At 42.3% G+C, this 20,769-nt stretch overlaps 1 protein-coding gene across 1 annotated transcript in view; it reads left to right on the forward strand.

Annotated features, from left to right (window-relative positions):
* Filip1 (filamin A interacting protein 1) overlaps nucleotides 1–20,769 on the forward strand; it is a 167,985-nt gene that overhangs the window by 127,148 nt on the left and 20,068 nt on the right. The window contains exons 3-4 of the mRNA XM_090337781.1: nucleotides 4,588–4,761; nucleotides 8,437–8,615. Of these exons, the coding sequence (XP_090193907.1) occupies nucleotides 4,588–4,761; nucleotides 8,437–8,615 (353 nt within the window). The remainder of the gene's footprint in view (nucleotides 1–4,587; nucleotides 4,762–8,436; nucleotides 8,616–20,769) is intronic.

Genomic DNA, 20,769 nt, shown 5'->3' on the forward strand with positions numbered 1-20,769 from the left:
GTCTTCAGCTCAAGGCTAGCACTCTATCACTTGAGCTGCCACTTCCCAGTTAATAAACATTTTCTACAGAGAGCTTAGGCTACTTTTAACCCTCTAGTTGTGGACTTTTTTTTTTTTGCCAGTCCTGGGCTTGAGTTCAGGATCTGAGCACTGTCCTTAGACTTTCTCAAGTCTAGAGCTCTATCGCTTGAGCCTGAGCACCACTTCCAGCTTTTTTCTACGTATGTGGTACTGGAAGAATTGAAACCGGGTCTTTGTGCATGCTAGGCAAGCACTCTACCACTAGGCCAAACTCTCAGCTCTGTTTTTAGGAACACTGAAAGTCTTTCTAAACTAACCATATCCGAATATTCTCCTTGTTTGTTCTATTACTGAATATGTTAGCTTTGCTTTCTAAAATTCAAGTTTAATTTGTATAGAAATAGTTAATAACATTATAAATTACATACTGGCTTGTTTTAATTCATTTTAAAACATTAGTATTTATTGACCTAGGCTAAGTAGTGTGATTTCATTTGTAGGAGAGTTGAAGCTACTCCACTTCCTGTTGCAACATTCTGGTGGGATGTTCAGTTTACATATCTTCTTTTTGGAATAAACTTAGGAAGAACCAATTTATTCCTAAATGGTAGACGTGGAATGCATCAGGAGCTTATATGTTCATTGTTTGGATCTTTTGAACAGGCTAAGTACTTAGGTTACCCTGAGATTTTCATGATCCCTTCTTCAACCTTTCTGACTTCACATCACTTTTAATTATACTTTTCTTTGTTTCAACAAATATTTACCGAATGCCTATCACATGACATGCTCTGGGGGCCCAGCATGTGTCCTCACAGGGGCTCACTGCTTAAAAAGGAAATAGACAAGTAAACTCATCAATTACCTTATAGAAACAGAAACAGAGCAGCTGAGTTCCCAGGATGAAGAAGTAACCACAGGATGGTCAAACACCATCCCTTCCAGGGGCTCCGGGGTCCAATGGAATCTTACTGAAGCAGTTCAGCAAATAACACAAAGGATAAGAAGCCAGAAGGTAAAGGTTCCCAGAATCATTTATCATCAGCAATATACAAATCAAAACCAGGGGAATGATCGCCTTATAACTGTTTAGAGTGGTTATTACCCAAAATAAATAAGACCATCATCAAGCGCTGCAATTCACGCCTGTAATCCTGGCTACTCAGGAGGCTGAGATCTGATGAATGAGGTTCAAAGCCTGCCTGGAGATAACCACCATAATGGAAATGGTTCTGTTGCTCAAGTGGTAGAGCACTAGCCTTGAGCAAAGAACTCAAGTACAGACCACAGGCCCAGAGTTCAAGCCCCACCACTGGAAAAAAAAAAAAAAAGAAGACCACAGAATTGGTTAAGATATGGAGCAACCAGAAGCCTTGCACAGTGGGTGGGCATGCAATCATTTAGCTGCTGCTGTGGAAGCCCGTATGGAGAGCTCTCCGGGAAAACAAAACAGACCTAACACATATAGCCATTCTACTTATGGGTATTTATTTTAAAATGACAACAAAAAAAATTTACCACTCCAGGTATCTACCCAGAACATCACAAGACAGGATCCTTGTACATTCATGTGTGTTACTACAGTATGCACAATAGCCAAGCTACGAGAACAACCCAGATGCCCTACAATAAATGAGTGAACCAAAAAATGTGGAACTTTACACAGCTATTAGAAAGAATGATATTATGTCATTTGCAGGGACATGGATGGAACTAGGACCAAACATGTTAAGTGAGGTAAGCCAAGCTCAGAGAGACCAACAGTGCATGCTTTCCTTCATATGCAGAAGCTAGACCTAAAATACATCAGGACATGATAAAATATACAGACTCTAGGCATTCCCACACAGTGAGACCACAGGAGGATACTCTTAGGAGTGGAATACAAAGTACAATGCCTCATGTAAAATGATATTTATTGAGGTGAACTCTAGGAAATGAAGACACATGAAAGGGAACCCAGTATTGCAAATCATTAGAGAAACGTAAATCAAAGTTGAAATTCAATGGAGGCATCGTCCACATATTGAGATATCATTTATCAAAACAAAACAGAAAATAACAAATACTAGTGAGGATGTGAAGAATGGTAAATACTCTCTCCCTACACCACTGCCCTTAGTTTGTGGTGGAGAATTGTCAGAGGAACTGATAACACAGAGAAACATCTGGAGACCTCTGTGCCTGCCAAGCCCCCAGGAATCATGTGACCCTCCTGAGCCTCTCAGTAGATCCCAAGTCTTCTGAGTGCTAAATTACCTGTCAGTTTTAGAGAAGACATGGCCAGACGCAGGGTGCATTCAACTATCCTGCAGAAGAGTGTAGAACACAAGCCTGCAAGCCCTAACAGACCAGCTGACTCAGTGAAACACAGCAGATGAATGTTCTTTCCATCAGCAAATGTGCCTGTGCCACTATCTTGTGAATTGAAACTCCTGAAGTTTCTTGTTGCCTGTGACAAAATGCATGGCCTCTGAGGGTTTCTATGACTTTGCACATGCTGTGCCATCCTATGCTGAAATCTACGTGACCTTCCCATTCTTCCTTTGGCCTGAAACATCCTTACCTTACTGCCTCTAGCCCTTCTCTGGCTGAATCGCTCATTGTGAGATTTCAGGCCACTGTCTCCAGGAAATCATGTCCGTGAGTTCAGCTTGTGGATGGTATTCTTCTAGAATGACATCCTCAGAAACTTCTGTTCCTCCATCTTAATCTCATGTAATGTCATACAATTCTGTCATGATTTTCTTGTATGTGTGGTGTGTGTGTGGTATGTGTGTTGTGTACCAATACCGGGGCTTGAACTCAGGGCCTTGCGCTTCCCCTTGAATTTTTGCTCAAGGCTGGCATTCTACTACTTGAGTCACAGTTCTACTTCCAGCTTTTTGGTGGCTAATTGGAGATAAATTTCTCATGGACTTTCCTGCCTGGGCAGGCCTTGAACTTTGATTCCTAGATCTCAGCCTCCTGAGTGATTAGAATGATAGGCGTCGACAAGATTGCTTTCTTGTTACAAGAGATGCATTCTGCCTTATAAAAGAAATGGGTCAATGGTAGTTGGGAGCGGTTATTTCGTTGGGAGAGCCATTAATAGAAGGAATTCTTGGAAATGTGACATGTCAACCAATGAGTACAGGGCCCTGGTGTGGAGGGATGGGACACCCACTCCCTCTCTCATACTCTACTCGCCCCCTGGGGAACCCCACATCCAAAAAAAAAAAAAAACCCAGAAACACAGACACCGATGCTAATCTTGGCTCACACTTACTACCTAAAATAGGTGTCAATACTTATTAGCAAAGTAGGTTCCAATTTTCAGGTGTTATAAATACCCACATAACATGTTTGTAACTTGTATACGTGTGTGTGTGTGTGTGTGTGTGTGTGTGTGTGTGTGTGTGTGTGTGTGTGTGCATGTGTGTATTAATACTGGGATGTGAACTCAGGGTCTTACACTCTCATCTAGGTTTTCAAGTCAAGGTTGGTGCTCTATCATTTGAGCCACTCCTCCATTTCTGACATTGTTGCTAGTGAACTGGAAATAAGAGTCTCTCAGATTTATCTGCTCTGGCTGGTTTTGAACCGTGGTTCTCAGATCTCAGCCTTCTGAGTAGCTGGGATTACAGGCATCACCCACCAGTACCTGGGTATCTTGTTCTTTAGTACAAGTTGAAATGTGGTCAGAAAATTTACCCATCATCATTACGAGAAACAGCTCCCAGTGTGTTCCCACATGAGGCATATTGGGCAAATGCCAGCTTCATCATGACTAAAACTATCATCACAAGTAATCAGTAGAAAGTACATCCCGATGTATGTGTGCTATCCAATGGAAATCAAAACAGTTTCTCATAAAACCTGCTGCCATGTGATCTTCTCAGGAGCTTCAGCAAGCTGTTAAAGCTGTACTAACAAATCAAAAGCGGGGCCACTGATAACTCATGCCGGAAATCTTGGCTACTCGGGAAGCTGAGATCTGAAGAGCATGGTTCAAAGCCAGCCTGAGTGCACAAATCCGAGAGACTCCTTTCTCCAATTAGCTAGCAAAAAGCTGGAAGTGGAGCAGTGGCTCAGGTGGTAGAGCACCAGCCTAGAGCACAAAAATTAAAAGACTGAATTCAGGCTCTGAATTCAAGCTACTGTACCATCACACGTGTACACATGAACACACACACACACACACACACACACACACACATAACTAGAACATTTTAGATTGCATTTGACCTCATGTTAGAGATCCCCCAAACCAGCCCTGCTCATCCTCTCTTTCAAAGCATCGCAACTTGCATCAAGCAATTTTAATGCAGTTAATATTAGCACACGTCCCTTTTCTGCTTGCCTGCTTCCTAGCAACCTGGAGCAGAGTATCTGCTTGCCAATCTGCTGTGGTTAGAAAAGAAAATGAAAAAAAAAAAAAAAAAAAGAACGAAAGAACAGAATACCCAGTGAATTTGTCAATTGCCTTAAGAGCTGGGGATGTTTGGATCAGCTCGGTGCTGAGTGAGCCAGCCAGGGCCTCGGCTCTCACTGACAACCCACTCACCTTTCTCCTTCCTACCGCAGGCCAGGGAAGATGTGATCCATATGTTGAAGACAGAAAAAACCAAGCCGGAGGTTCTGGAGGCTCATTATGGTTTTGCAGAGCCCGAGAAAGTTCTGCGGGTGCTGCACAGAGATGCTATTCTGGCTCAGGAGAAGTCCATAGGAGAAGATGTCTATGAAAGACCCATCTCAGAGGTAAAGCCACCCCCAGCTCGGCCCCTAGAACCCTCCATGCCTCCCACCCCCAGCCCCAGGCCTCAGCACTTGCTTTCCAAGATTCCCTGATGCACAGACTAAATAATCCCAGGGCTTGGAGTGGAGAAGTTTGCATGGCAAGAATTTCAGAAGCTTTGACTTTACATATTTAAGGGTTGGCATACCAGATGTGCCCTTTAAAGTATAGCATTGTTTTATTTCTCTAGGAAAGTATAATATCTTTTTTAAAATGTGGAATGTTTGTCAGTTTTAACCATAACCAGTTAGGACTATTATCAAACTGGTAACTTAAATTTTTTTTAACCAGTCCTGCAGCTTCAACTCGGGGCCTGAGCACTGTCTTTGGGTTTTCTCAAGGCTAGAGCTCTGCCACTTGAGTCACAGCACCACTTCTGGCTTTTTCTATGTATGTGGTACTGAGGAATCGAACCTGGGTCTTTGTGCATGTGAGGCAAGCACTTTACCATTAGGCCAAACTCCCGGCCCCTGGTAACTTAAAATTTAAATGATGTTATTGTTTAGAGTTATGATTGTGGAGCCATCTTGAAGACTGTCATAATCGAAGAGTTCTTATATGTCAGGCAAAATACAATGACAGATTCAAGCAGAATCTCAATGCACGACTTAGAGCAATACTTTGGGATGAAAGAAATTCCAATCAGGCTAAACGTAATCATTATATATGAGGTTTTGTTAGGAACCAGGGGCTGTTAGCCTTAGCTATCCATGATACCATGTTTCATTTTCTCTTCTGAAGAAAAACATATGCACTTTTGTATGTGTGTGAGCTAGACCTTGAGCTCTTTAAAGCTCAAGGCTGGGGTTCTATTACGTGAGCCACAGCTCCAATTCTGGCTTTTTGGTGGTTAATTGGGTATAAGAATCTCATGGATTAAAGAAAAATAAAATTAAAAAAGAAAAAGGAAGAATCTCATGGACTTTCCTGCCCAGGCTGACTTTGAACCTCTTTCCTCAGATCTCAGCCTCCTGATTAGCCAGGATTACAGGCATGAGCCACTGGTGCTTGGCTCTTTGGAGGAAAACAAAATAATTACAAGGCATAGCCCAAACTAGAGTCAAACTTGTAATCTTCCTGCCTCAGCTTTCTGAATACAAGGATTACAGGCATGTACCACCTCACCTAGTAAGATAGCATTTTACACAGTCTCTTGGGACTTTAGTGCCAGGTCAAGGGACTAGTTTATGCATCCAGCCTCCTTTTTTTTTTTTTTGCCAATCCTGAGGCTTGAACTCTGGGCCTAAAGTGCTGTCCTTTGCTCAAAGCTAGCACTTAACCACTTGAGCAACAGTGCCATTTCTGGCTTTTTCTGTGGTTTTATTGGAGATGAGTCTCACAGACTTTCCTGCTCAGAATATTTCCCGCTTAGAATATTTTCAAGATGAGAACAGGACAATTCGCAGTTTCAATATAAAATGTAAGTAAAACAAACCTAGCTCTCAGCCTCCTGAGCAGCTAAGATTATAGGTGTGAGCCACCATGCCTGGAAAGGATCTAGTTATTTTGATTCTCCAAAATGTATGTAAAAAAATTCATAGCTACGAAATTCGTGTGATGACTGGATAAAATGTAGAATAAAAATTATCAAAAGTCTGAAGAAATTGATCTCCTAACTTCTCACTCGTGTGAAACCTTTGAAACAGCTCAGGCTGACCCATGTCTGAGACAGGATCTGCTTTAGATGCATTCAGAACAGACAGCTGCTTCCAGAATTCTCAAATTCAAGCTGTGCTGTCAGGGCAAGATGATTCTTGTGGTCAGGTCTGAGATCCATTATTTGGATTTTTTCTGGCAGTACTGGGTCTGGAACCCAGGGCTTCATTCTGGCTTAATGAATGATATGTTGAAGTGAAGGAAAGGCTGAGCTATGTACACCCAGTTCCTTTTTCTAAACATAACCTTCACTGGGGTATAAAGAAACAAAAGCTGTATTCCAAATACTCCCTCAAAGGTTCCACATTCTTTTATTTTTTCTGGTCCCAGGGCTTGAACTCTGGACCTAGGCGCTGTCCCTGAGCTTTTACACTCAAGGCTAACACTCTACCCTTTGTACCACAGCTCTACTTCCAGCTTTTGGTGGTTAATTAGAGATGAGTCTCAGGGACTTTCCTGCCTGGGTTGACTTTGAACTGTGATCCTCAGCTCTCAGCCTCCGACCTCCGAAGTCACATTGGTAAAGAGTTCAGAGGCTTCTCTCGGAGTTATTCCAAATGGGACACCTCTTGAACTGCCACTTTCACATCCTGGGGAGCAATCAGAGGACATTGTAGCTATAATCAGCTGCTACTAATTAACATGGTCTTCTGGTCTACACTGGGCCCCAGTTGCTAAGCTCTGGGCTGAGAGATAAGGGAGGAAGAGCCCAAGAATGACAGGAACAACCAACCTCTCCTTTACTTTGGGCCCCAGATTTCAATCCATTCACAACCAAATATACCATCTTCTTTCCCTCCCTCCCTCCCTCCCTCCCTCCCTCCCTCCCTTCCTTCCTTCCTTCCTTCCTTTCTTCCTTCCTTCCTTCCTTCCTTCCTATTCCTTCTTTTCCTTCTTTCCTTGCTTTCTTTGTGATGGTCCTGGAGCTTGAACCCAGGGTCTTGGCACTGTCCTTTAGCTTTTTCACTCAAGGCTTGTTTTCTTTTTTCCTCTACCCCTTGAACTACTCCTCCAGATAAGAATCTTATAAACTTCCCTGTATGGCTTCAAACTATGATCCTCAGGTGTCAGCCTCCCGAGTAGCTTGGATTATAGGCGAGAGCTAATACTGTCTGCCTTATCTTTCATCTAACAGAAGGGTGAACAAACACCCGAGGGAGCAGCTCTGATGGTGATGCCTGGGGAGGCAGCCCCTGTGGGGTAAAGGTGGTGGGATTGAGAATGGATTATAAATAAATCTGTGTTTCACCAGAATCGGTAGTTTCAAATGGGGAGGTGACAGCTGGATTGTCACCACTGGTGGAATTGCTACTAGCATGGGGGAGTGGGGAGCAAGGACTAAAATCCTTTGTTGCTCAGCCCCCTACAATGATCACAATGATTGCACCTCTCTAGTGAAGACACTGAGAACCGGGGCGGGGTGGGGGGGGACCCAGAGACAGAGATACAGAGACAGAGAGAGACAGAGAGACGGAAAGAAAACTCTGGATCCTTCAGAGGCTTTTCCTAACAATGCATATAGCTGAAAGCCTTAAAATAAGATGCTGGTGGTGGTGATTATGGGAGGGGTATGTGACTGCCAAGGGCCTAAAGGCTCTGGGATCAGGAGAACATAATGCACTTTCCCTCTGAGCACAAGGCCTATGCGCTCTCCACACTCCGAAAGAGTCTGTCCTCCTGCAAATTGAAGGGCCCTACCTGTCTGTGTAAAAAAGAGAGGCCAGAAGACAGGAAGCTGGAGCATTATGAACGGGATGGAGCATGGTAGTTCATGCCTGAAATCCAGGCTCTCAGGAGGCTAAGGTGAGGATTACAAGTTGGAGGACAGCCAGAGAAAATGATAGAGGAAACGGCAGAAATATCCCATTTCATCATCTCCCCTTTCGCTCCGTAAGTCACTGAGTGAGTGGAAATGGACTCCTTAGAAAGTGGCCTGCAAATGTGAGCAGATACTTAGCTCTTGTGCTGCTTCTGTTGAGCAGCTGGACAGGCTGGAGGAGAAGCAGAAGGAGACCTACCGGCGCATGCTGGAGCAGCTGCTGCTGGCTGAGAAGTGTCACCGGCGCACGGTGGACGAGCTGGAGACGGAGAAGCACAAGCACACCGACTACATGAACAAGAGCGATGACTTCACCAACCTGCTGGAGCAGGAGCGGGAGAGGTAGCCACGGGGGAGGGGGGGAGGGTGCTCCCAGAGACAGGACAGGGGTTCCGGGGTCAGGCCGGGGTGGACAGGGGTCCAGGAGTGAATTCCAGCTTCTGCATGGCATGTGACCATAGAGAGCAAGACAGGCTTTTCCTGGGATGAGCACAAGAATATGCTCAGGGTGTCTGCAAATAGGGAACCATGTTATGGGCCTGGGGCTTGAACTCAGGGCCTGGGTCGTGAGCCCTGAGCTTTTATTTACTCAAGGTTAGTGCCCTACCACTTGAGCCACAGTGCCACTTCTGGTTTGTTTGTTTGTTTGTTTCTGTATAATCAGACATAAAAGTCTCATGGACTTTCCCTCCTGGGCTGGCTTCGAACAGTGATCCTCATATCTCAGTCTCCTGAGTAGCCAGGCTTACAGGCATGTTCTCTAAATATGTTGAAAGGCATGGAATCATGAAGCAAACCAGGAAGCTGATATTTAAACTTGATCAAGGAAGTATCTGCATTTGACATATCTTCCCACAAATAGCTTTCTACTTGAAATAATTTACCTTTGGTCTTTTTTTTTTTGCCAGTCCTGGGCTTGAGCTCAGGGCCTGAGCACTGTCCTTGGACTTTCTCAAGGCTAGAGCTCTACCACTTGAGCCTCAGCACCACTTACGGATTTTTTCTATGTATGTGGTACCGAGGAATCAAACCCGGGTCTTCATTCATGCTAGGGAAGCACTTTAACCACTAGGCCAAACTCCTGGCCTGGTCTTTTTTTTTTTTTTTTTTCAGACTGGAATTTGAACTTGTGGCCTCACACTTGCTGGGCTGGTTCTCTACCACTTCAGCCACACCTGCACTTCTGGCTTTTGGCTTGTTAAAGAGATAAAGGATCTTACGGTCTTTTCTGCCCGAATTGGCCTTGAACCATGGTCTTCCTAATTTTGGCTACTGAATAGCTGGGATTACAGATGTGATGCTGTGGCAGATGAAGTGCAAATCTATTTCTTGGACTTTACCATTATAAGAAACACCATTTATCCTTGATTCCGGTGTAAAAATCATAATATCTCGTTGTATATAAATTACTACCTGTTTCATTTTCTAAAGAATGCATTCCTATTAAAATTCTAAAAGGAAAAGTCACAAAAACAAAGGGAGCTCAAACTGTTTTGAATCTCTCTATCGGTTCTTCTAGGTATTTCATTTTCTCGGCCCAAAAATTGCTAGATAGGAAGTGCCCAGCCCAAATTCAAAAAGCTTGGAGGTTTTGTAATGAACTATTCTGAGACCTCTTCAATTCTTTTCTCCTTTCCCTCCCTGCCACTTTCAGTCTTTGAAACCAATGACATTGAATGAAGTGCTTTGATTTAGCAAGCAGGTCAACTTCCATGAGGGCTAGCAAACTGACAATCTGGGGAAAAGATTTATCTTTTCTGGCTTCATTATTTTTCTAAGACAAAAAGAAAGAGAAGAAAGAAAGGAAAAAAGCCAGACATTGGTGGCTCATGCCTGTGATCCTATCTACTAAGGAGGTTGAAGATCTGAGTTGGTTGGAAGCCAGTCCAAGGCAAGAAAGTCCATGAGACTCTTATCTCCAATCAGCACCAGAAAACTGGAAGCAGCCCTGTGGCTGAAAGTGGTAGAGTTAATACCTTGGTAGGGTGCCCACCAAAGAGGCAAAAGTGTCACTTAGCAAGCTCAAGTCCTGTCTTGGACAGAGTAGGAAAAACAAAACAAATAAACAACACTAAGAGTAAACAGAAGAATAAAAGTGAACAGGTTGCATGTTTTAAAGGATTTGCCTCCTGTTGCAAGATTTCCTTCTTGGATTTGGTGCAGCCTTGAAGAAAGAGAACTAGATGCAGGCAAAAGACTGGTTTTAGAAGCTGTGTTCCTAATTTCTGTTTGCTGTGCTTTCTCGGGAGCCCCTGTAAGCCAGGGCTTACTAGCTTCGTGTGTGACCAAATAGCTCATGAGGGTTGACATGTTGGGGTAACTAGTAAGAAAGAATCCCACCTTTTCAGTACTTAAAGAACTCTCCAACCTCTAGAAACAGAGTCAGGGGACAAAAATTAAAGACAATATAGATTACCCATATCATCCAGGTACCACTGGCTCATGAATGTAATGCTAACTATTCAGCAGGCTGAGATCTAGAGGATCACAGTTCAAAGCCAGCCCAGGCAGAAAAAGTACATGAGACGACACCTCCAAAATAACCAGCAAAAATCCAGGCTGAATGACTGGAGTAGCAGAATGCCTGCTGAGAGAAGTTAAGCGAGCATGATGACCTGAATTCATATCCCGCCATTAATGAAAAACCATATTACATATGTTATATATACATGTCACACAGGTATATTACATACATGACAGTCATCTGGTAATCATGACAATCACCAAGGGTAAAAAAGTAATTTATTTGATAATTACTCTGTGTGTATGTTTGTGTGTGTGCGTGTGCATGTATGCCACTTCTGGGGGCTTAAACTTGGGCACTGTCCCTGAGATTTTATGTCCAAGGCTATCCCTCTACCACCTGAAGCACAGCTCCACTTTCAGCTTTGGGGTAGTTAATGGGAGATATGAGTTTCATTGACTTTTTTGATAGGCTGGCTTCCAACCAGCCTTTCAGATCTCAGCCTCCTGAGTAGATAGGTATGAGCTATGGTGCCCAGTCTTTTAAATGATCTAAAATTGGAACAGGAATGTGTCTCAGTGGTAGAACAATTACGTAACTCTGCGTTTAATCCCCAGTAACATGAAAATAAATTAATAAGTGAATAAATTATTTCTGAAGCAAAATGTTTTTTTTAAAAGAATTTGGTTGAATTGCTTCTGATCACTATATAAACTGTTTTAGATTAAGATATTCTGTCTTTTCTACAATTTCCTACCTAGGCTAAACATCCTAGTTTAAAGTTAATTTAACTGAGATATGTGCTCATTGAATGACTACTTAACATCCTATTTCTTTTTTTTCTTTTTTTTTTTTTTTGCCAGTCCTGGGCTTAAGCTCAGGCCTGAGCACTGTCCTTGGATTTTTCTCAAGGCTAGAGCTCTACCACTTGAGCCTCAGCACCACTTCTGGCTTTTTCTAAGTATGTGGTACCAAGGAATCGAACCCAGGTCTTCGTGCATGCTAGGCAAGCACTCTACCACTAGGCCAAACTCCTGGCCCCTTAACACCCTATTTCTTTTGCTTCCATATTTGTTTTCCTAATTTTTATATTTTATAAGAGTAACTGAAATACTAACATGATAGCTTTATAATTTATAGGGAGTTCGTCTTTTTGTCCCCTCCTCATTTTTTTGTGATACTAGAGTTTGAATTCAGATTTGCACTTACAAGCACTCTACCATTCAAGCTACATTTCCCACTCATTTTACTTTACTTAATCTTCAGATTGAACCTCATGCTTTTGTCCTAGAATTACAGACTTGCAAATGGCTTGTTGTTTGAGCTAGGGTCTCACTGTGCTGTTGTGGTTGCCATGGCTGCCCTTGAATAGGGAGATATCCTTCTATTTCCATCTCCTATGCAGCTGAGATTATAGGCATGAGCTACTGCATCTGTTTAATACCGAGCATTTAGATTTATTTATTTGTTTGTTTGTTTATATTTATTATTGCCTTTTGCCACTCCTGGGGTTTGAACTCAGGGCCTAGACACCGTCCTCAGACACTTTTTGCTCAAGGCTAGCACTCTGCCACTTGAGCCACAGCACCACTTCTGACTTTCTCTGTGTATGTGGTACCAAAGAATTGAACCCAGTGCTTCATGCATTCTAGGTGAGCACTCTACCACTAGGCCACACTCCGGGCCCCACTGTTTATATTTATTAGACAATGATCTATCCCAAATTTATTTATTTACTAACTCATGTTCATCAACTTAGAAGAGCAAATCCAATCCCCCTTTTGGAGCTGTTTAATACTATCAAAACAACAATAAAAACAATCTGTCCTGAGTAAAACTGAGATGTTAAAATTCGATCAGTCAAAATGATTTTTGGCAAATTATCTTAATGAGCCAGGTGCTGGTGGCCCATCCCTGATGTTAGAAAATATTTAGACTCTGCCAGAAAAACCATGCAGACGCCCAGGTGCAGAGAACAAAGGAAAAGGTTTTTATTGCCACCAAAGGGACCACAGACCCCTTTTCACAAGAGAGAAGTGCCAGCTCTTGTCTGGGGTGACCTACATAACCTGTGGGAGTTTAGGGGGCAGAGACCCTGGGGTGGAGTGAGAACTAGGGCTTCCTTATGTCAGACTAGGATTTATGGCCTCTGCCCAACCGGTAGATAAGGGTGTCTGCAGCTGCCTGAAGGTCAGCTGCCACAGAAGAGGGCCATCTTAAGGTAAAGGGGTGGAAGGTAGCTACTTACTGCCTTAATCAAAGGGCCCCATGTTACCTGTGTAGGGAGCACACTGAACTATAGGAAAGTGGGGCCTGCGCCAGCACTGATTATTTACTGCGTTGACCAAGTAAGCCTAGTATTGCCTGGACTGGGGCATGCTAAGCGACCGGGAAAGGCCACTGGACCTACACCATCACCTGTAATCCTAGCTACTCGGGAAGCTGAGATTCAAGAATTGTGGTGCAAAGCCAGCCTGAGCAGGCAAGTCCATAAGACTCTTCTCTCCAACTAGTCACCAGAAGTTGCAAGTGGAGCTGTGGCTTAAAGTAGTAGAGCACTATCCTTGAGAGAAAAAAAAAAGCTCAGGGACAGCATCCAGGCTGAGCTCAAGCCTTATAACTGAACAAGAAGAAAAAGAAAAAAAAATCACTTTGATAGCTTTTGACACTTTGATCAACGGGCTCTAACATTTACATTGTAGATGAGGTTTTATTAATTAATGATTTTTTTTTATACCAGTGCTTTTACTCAGCACAGTTCTGTAGAGCTGCTGCATGCGGCCGTGGGCGAGCTCTGGCAGACACCTCATTATAAATAGAACAACCCGGGCCCAGCCTCATGGCTTATGCTGGTGTATGGAAGTCTTGCATGTGAGCCATCTGTGTGACAGGGGAGTCTAGCATTTCCTCAAAGGTCACACCTAGGATTTCTGCCGTCTAGCAAGTGCTCTGCGAAATCCACTTTGGGTTAAATCCTCCTTTTTGTAGTCATTATAGGAGTTGGCAGGAAGTTGACCTTCAGGCTTTCTTAAGTGGCCTGGATGCAGCCCGCAGCCCTAGAAGCAGTGCTCCCTCTTGGTGCTCCCAGCTACCTCCCAGCTGGGTTGGGCCTCAGTGGGCTATATTTCTGAGCACATGTGGGGGGGCCTTCCATAGAAGGTTCCACATCCTCCGTTTGCCTCTTTGCACTTCCTTCTCATTCTCCTACAATGGCCTTTCTTTTTAATTGTAATTAATAGCGGGGTTACAGTTATATTCGCCAGGTAGTAGTTGCATTATTTCTCACATTGATACCCTAATCTCATGTTTTGTCCCCATTTCCCTTCCCCCACCTCCTCCCAATCATCTTGTTTTCCCCCTTCCCTTTCCTATTTCAAATAAGCAAATACACATTTATACGATATACCAGATAACAAAGTCAGATACCGTAACAATATGAGATTAACCCCAAGGGCAAGAAAAGAGAAGAGAAATAACATAGTACGATAAGAACAACAATCACACACGATAAAGCTCTTGTTTCCATATCCTGGAGGTCCTTTCGTTTTTATTTTTTATTTTTTTGGTGAAACTCCAAGCCAAGAACTTCCTAGGAAGCCAGCCTGTGCGCCCTGACTGTGAGCACCAGCAAAGAAAGGCTTGGAAGCTGGAGAGAATCCTGTGTGCTTTCAAGCTTTGAACCCTTCTCAGCTTGTCTCCCACTGGGGCTTTGGGAGAGCAAAGTAGGGTGCTCAAAGCAAGGGCAAGGGGGCCTTCCCTTGGATGCACCAGCATCCAAACTTCTCTGCCTACTTGTTGTGCTCTAGAAGGAAGTCTCACTTTCTCTCTTCCTCCAGGGAAAAAGATGGTTAAAGCTAAGAAAACAGGGGCTCCGGAACCCAGGTGTGGAGCCACTAGCTATGGGGTGAAACCACGAGACCTGGGCCTGGAGCGCTGGGGACAGGCCTTGTCTCCATGGAGACCCAGACCCAGACTAGTTCAACAAGATCGCATGTACCTCTTGCAAAAATGGCTTGTTTCATGATTTTGTGATGTGTGTGTTGTGTACCTGTGCAGTAGAACCCTCTGTAGTCTATGTTCAAACTATGCCAACACCTTAAAAGGAAGGATGGTGATTGTTGGTGGAGATAGAAGCCCAGAGAAATGAGAGCCTGTGTGGTCTCCACATGAAGAGCAGAGGTTTCAGAATCACAGTCTCTGGGGAAAAAAGAGCCTAGGGACTTGTTTTGAAGCTGAGTTTGAAGAGCAGCTGTAACTTAGGTTGCATTTTTTTTCAGTTAGTTATGCAGTGAGGTTGATGATGTGCAAGAGGAAAGCTCAGTGACTTTACCCTATAAGAGTAAAAATAACAGATGCAGATTTTACAAGGGCCGTTAAATTGATCTGATATAAAAGATGGACACATTCTGGATATTATTATTATTATTATTATTATTATTATTATTATTATTATTATTATTGCCAGTCCTGGGGCTTGAACTCAGGGCCTGGGCACTGTCCTTGGGCTTTCTCAAGGTTAGAGCTCTACCCCTTGAGCCACAGAACCACTTCCAACTTTTTCTGTATATGTGATACCCAAGAATCAAACCTATGGCTTCATGCGTACTAGGCAGGCACTCTATCACTAGGCCACACTCCCAGACCCACAATAGAAATGATTAAACACCAGAAAGGATAAGAAACTTAGAAAAATAAGGTAAGTCAGGTGTTGTGGCTCATAGCTGGAATCCTAGCTACTTAAGAGGCTGAGATCTGAGGACCACAGTTCAAAGACAGCCAGGACAAGAAAGTCTTTGAGATTCTTACTGCTAATTAACTACTCAGAAAAAAAAAGCCAGTAATGGCTCAAGTGGGAGAGTGCTCATCTTGAGCATAAGGAGGCTCAGAGACAATGCCCAGATCCTGAGTTCAAGCCCCAGGATTGGTATACACACACATACACACACACACACACACACACACACACACACACGATAATCTTATTTCACAAATGTGTTTGTGGCCTGCAATTAGCACCCTCTTCATTAGTAAAATAATCCTTATATAATGCTAAGAAGAATGAGGTATCGTGGCTGGTTCGAGACAACAGTTATAATAGCCAGTAAGGGCCAGCTTCCTCCAGCAGATCCCGATCACCATTTTCTTTCTCTTTTTTTTCTTTCTTTCTACTTTCTTTTTTTTTTCTCTCTTTCTTTCTTTCTTTCTTTCTTTCTTTCTTTCTTTCTTTCTTTCTTTCTTTCTTTCTTCCTTGCTTGCTTTCCTTCTTTCTTTCCTTCTTTCTCTTTCTTTCTTTCTTTCTTTCTTTCTTTCTTTCTTTCTTTCTTTCTTTCTTTCTTTCTTTCTTTCTTTCTTCCATCAATCTATGCTCTGTATGTTTGTCTAACTATCTCACTATCCTTAGCTTTTTCTATAAGACTGGTGTTCCATCACCTGAACTACTACCAAATTTCAGACTTCAGACTTTTCTGTCTTGGCTTGTCTTGAACTGAGGTACTCATCTTAGCCTCCTGAGTTACTAGGATTACAGGCGTGAGCCACCAGTATCTAGTATAAGAACTTCTAAATTTCTTATACTTAAATCTACAATTTGTAAGAGTGCAAGAGTAGACTGATCAACAGAACTGAGAGGCTATCTGGAGATAAGAGTATGCTGGTTATCACAAGTTAATTTATTTTAAAGATGGCATTCCAGGTGAGCTGGAAGAACTTGAGTCCCTTAGAATGGCCAATATCATAATCACTTTTATAGAGTACGAATAATTTATTTGTAATCGTAGGAAACCACTGATGACCTTTTAGGTCATTTTTCTCTGGCTTGCTCTGGTTTTTTGCTATTTCAGAAGATGCCTATTTTGGGGTGAAAATATAGCATTTACCTTTTAAGACTCCAAAGGAGAAGTAAACCCTCAATAATAGAAAAATTCTATTAGAGGAGTAAAACATATTTGTAAGATATATAGATGGAAATGATGACTTACTTTCTCTAAAAAAGCATTATAATTTTTAACCACATAAAGTTTTATGTGAAGTAAAATAAGTGATAACTGTAAGTATCCTTTGGAAGAAAAATTACTACAGTAATTTTTGCTGAGGTCATAAATTTATTGCTGGGTTTCTATTGCCTTCTACATTAAAAGGAAGTTACTAAATGAGAAAGACGTGATAGGAAACTTTATATCATAAAAAGAATAAGATTAAACACAACGCAGATTGAGTTATTGGAATAATCTACAGAATAACAAATAAACAAATAAACAAACTGGTTTAATTGTGATAAAAGGTAATCTGTACCTGTCTACCAAACTGAAGGACTTCCAAGCATATCTTTGTCACATAAACTTTGTGTCCTTCTTAGTGAAATTCAGGTGCAACTTTTACTTATTTTAGAAAGCCTAGAAGAGGTTTACTGTGTAATGTTTTAGATAAAATAGTTGATTCAGTTGTTGGAGTACCAACCAATGAGAGAAAGCATCGGGTATCAAGTTTGAGAATAGTCTCAGAATTAAATTGTGAATGACACAGTAAATATAGGTCAATAAAAACTGAGTCCTCCGTTTCACTGTTAATCTGAGAGCCCTTAGAGAATAGATGAGAGCTTTGAACAAACTCACAATGAAAATCATCAGGAAACAACAATCAGTCTTATTAGAATGACACTTTGAGGGAATGACAAATATTGACAGTGAATAACTAATGCTTCCTTAGTGACATTGTTTATATTTTCTCATCTATATAAACAATTATAATCTAGTTGATTAGAGTGTTGAGCAATTTATAAATCCTGACAAACAAGCTTTAGGCCGGCAAACCCAAAGTTGCCAACAGATTTGTTTTTATTGACTGTACTGGGGCTTGAACTCAGGGCCTCGCACTTGCTAAGCAAGTGTGCTACCATTTGAGTCACAGCACCATTCCTTTCATAATATTTCAGGGCAAGTTTCACACTTTTTTTCTGGTGCTGACCTCAGGCTGTGATACTCCTGTCTCTGCCTCCTTTAGTGCTTGGATTAGAGGTCTGAGGTCTCATACTTTTAAGGATAGTGTTTTATGTGTTGGTACCTTTTTTTTTTAAGCACTCAGGATAAACTCAGGACTTGGTATGTGTATAGGCAAAGTATTCTACATTTTAAATACACCTAGCCAGGTAAAATATTTTGTACCATCATCCACCAAATAAGAATGCAGAAAGAAAAATTCTAGAAAAGTGTTTTGTCTCCTAGCACCAGAGGAAATATGTGCATGATTTTTATATTTCATTTTTTTCAGTGTAGAAGAAAGTACTAAGATTAGCATTACAAATCTTGGATTCCAGAGAGGGAGGTGGGACTTGAGAAAGTGGAGTTTTTGTGTGAGGAGGCTGTTCTTCTGGCTCGCCATGCGTGTGTGTTCTTCTTTCCAAGAATGCTTGTGTCTGGAAAGCACAACTTCATGATGGTGAAAAGTTTCAGCAGAAAAGATTCATCAAAGGCTGGGTCTTTGATGCTCCATATTCAGTTCTCAGATGGGAAGTCTCAGCAAGAAACTTCAGATAATACTCAGGGACTGAATAGGAGTCTGAGTGGCATCTAAACTAGGGTGGACTTGATCTTCATTTATTCTTCTTAAGTTGGTTAAATTATGTGCCCTAAAAACTCTGTTGCTGAATGTCAGTGGCTCACAGCTGAAATCCTAACTACTCGGGAGGTTGAGATCTGAGGATCAAGGTTCAAAACTAGTCTGGGCAGGAAAGTCCCTGAGACTCTTATCTCCAATTAACCACCAAAAAGACAGAAGTAGAGTTGTGGCTCAAGGGTTGAGGACCAATTTTGAGCCAAAAAGCTCAGGAACAGCATCCAAGTCCTAAGTTCAGGGTCCAGGACTGATAGAAAAAAAAAAAAAAAAAAACAGAAAAGAACTTTCTGCATAATCCCTAGGTGTTCTCTGTTCTACTTTATTAAGAGTTAATTTTATTTGGTGGGTTGGTTTTGTTTTGTTCGCAGGTTTTGATTTGCAGCTTTGGGGAGTCGGGGAGGAGCTGGGGTGGGGGAGAAGTGAAAAGGAGGGACCATAGCAGCCCTGGACTCTCGTTTCTTAGTTAGGATGGGGTTTCCTCCTCCTGGGGACCCAAAATACTCCACACAACGGTGCCATTTCCACGTCTGACTTCTGGAATCAGGCCCCGTGCTTCCTTCAGCAATTAATACTAGAACAAATAAAAGTGACTTGGCAATGGCCACTACACATTGAAGAACTCTTCCCCTTGTCATATGCTCAGCAAGATCTCTCTGTGTTCAGGAATCCTGTCCCAATTGCTTCTTTTCCTGATCAGTTTTAGTGAGGAACAATTCTTTAAAAGGGGTTTGACTTTTAAGTCCTTTGTCGGGTCATGACATTTCCATGGCAACCAGATGGCTGTTCTGGCGCTTAGTTCCAGGGCTCCCAAAGTGGCTCTGGTGATTCTTAGGGTTGGGCCTGGGGACCCATTGTTGCACCACTAACCCCTTGTGCACATTCCATAACAATAGTGCACATTTCTCTATATGGGCGCTAAATTGAGTACACTAAAGTGTGTACAAAGCAGGAAAAAGTTCCATAAATTCACAGAAAGAACATGACATCTTTTTTTTTGCCAGTCCTGGGCTTGAGCTCAGGACCTGAGCACTGTCCTTGGACTTTCTCAAGGCTAGAGCTCTACCACTTGAGCCTCAGCACCACTTCCGGCTTATTTCTATGTATGTGGTACCAAGGAATCGAACCCGGGTCTTCGTGCATGCTAGGCAAGCACTTTAACCACTAGACCAAACTCCCGGCCAGAACATGACATCTTCTTCAAATGAAAATATAAATATAAACTAGGCAAGCACTCTACTGCTAAACCACATTCCCAGCCCAACACATTTCTATCTTTAATTCTAAAGGACTCTGGTTGACTTGGTGGCCTTTGACCTCTGTGCTGCGGTCACACTGGTCTTTTTTGTGCCTAGAACCTCCCATACTCATTCTCATCTCGGAACTTTAGCACCTTGAAGCCCCTGGCCTCTGCCTTTTACTTGGTTGGTTCCCTCTAACCCTTCAGCTTTCGATGTCACCACTCAGGGACAGTCTTCAAAGAGAAAACCTCTCTCTTCAATCATCTGCTTTAAACAACGTAATGCTCCCTTTCCACGGGACGCTTAAATGGTAGGGTGAGAGATGTCCACCAGACCCTGGTTACTCGAACCCAGCTTCGTTCCAGTGGCAGTTCCACAGAGGGCAACCAAGTAACTATTGGTTGTGTGAGTGAATACAAGATGTAATAGAAAGCTTTGCACAGAAAGATGGGCTCCAGCCCTTCAGGAAGAATAGTGCCACATTTGTAGGTGTGTATGCACATTGACTACTGGTTATACTTTTACCTTAGTTGTGAAGGCTGCTTTATGTAAGTTTTACCAAAGCAACTTTATAATCAGAACACACTTAGTATAGCCCCCTTGAAAGATAAAGTAATAGTTATAGTCTGTCCATGCAACCAAGAAGTCATATGTATCCAGAATGCAGAAAGGATTGAATGCTAAGGATGCCGGGAAGCAATGAACTCACTTAGTCTTTTTATTTTTGATGCCAAAGCATGGTGGCTCACATGGATGCAATACAAAAGACAGTGTCCAGCTTTAACATGCTTTGAAGACATTTACTTTTGTAAATCTTACTAATCTACCTGGTATATATTTTTTATTTTGTAATTAAGGTGGAGTTTTGTAATATAAGCGTCATATATATATTCCATGTATATAAGGGCTAGAAAGAAGTTGCATTGGAATCTTTTAAGTTACCCAGTGATTTATTTTTTTTTTAATTTAAACTGAATTTATCACCTAGGAAGAAAGGAGGAAGGGAAGAAAAAGAACAGAGAGGAGAAGTTGAAAATGAAGATGTTGAGAGTGTGTTCTGTGTAGGATGATCACCTGGGAGCTCCTTGAAATTTGGCTGGATGCATTTGTTCACTTTTGTTTCTGTGATTGGGGGGGGGGTCATTTACATTTATTTTTAGGGCATTTTTTAAAAAAATCAGCA

This window comes from Megascapheus bottae, chromosome 8 (genome assembly GCF_031878675.1).
Source record: "Megascapheus bottae isolate mThoBot1 chromosome 8, mThoBot2.hap1, whole genome shotgun sequence".
In the NCBI taxonomy this organism is placed as follows: domain Eukaryota; kingdom Metazoa; phylum Chordata; class Mammalia; order Rodentia; family Geomyidae; genus Megascapheus; species Megascapheus bottae.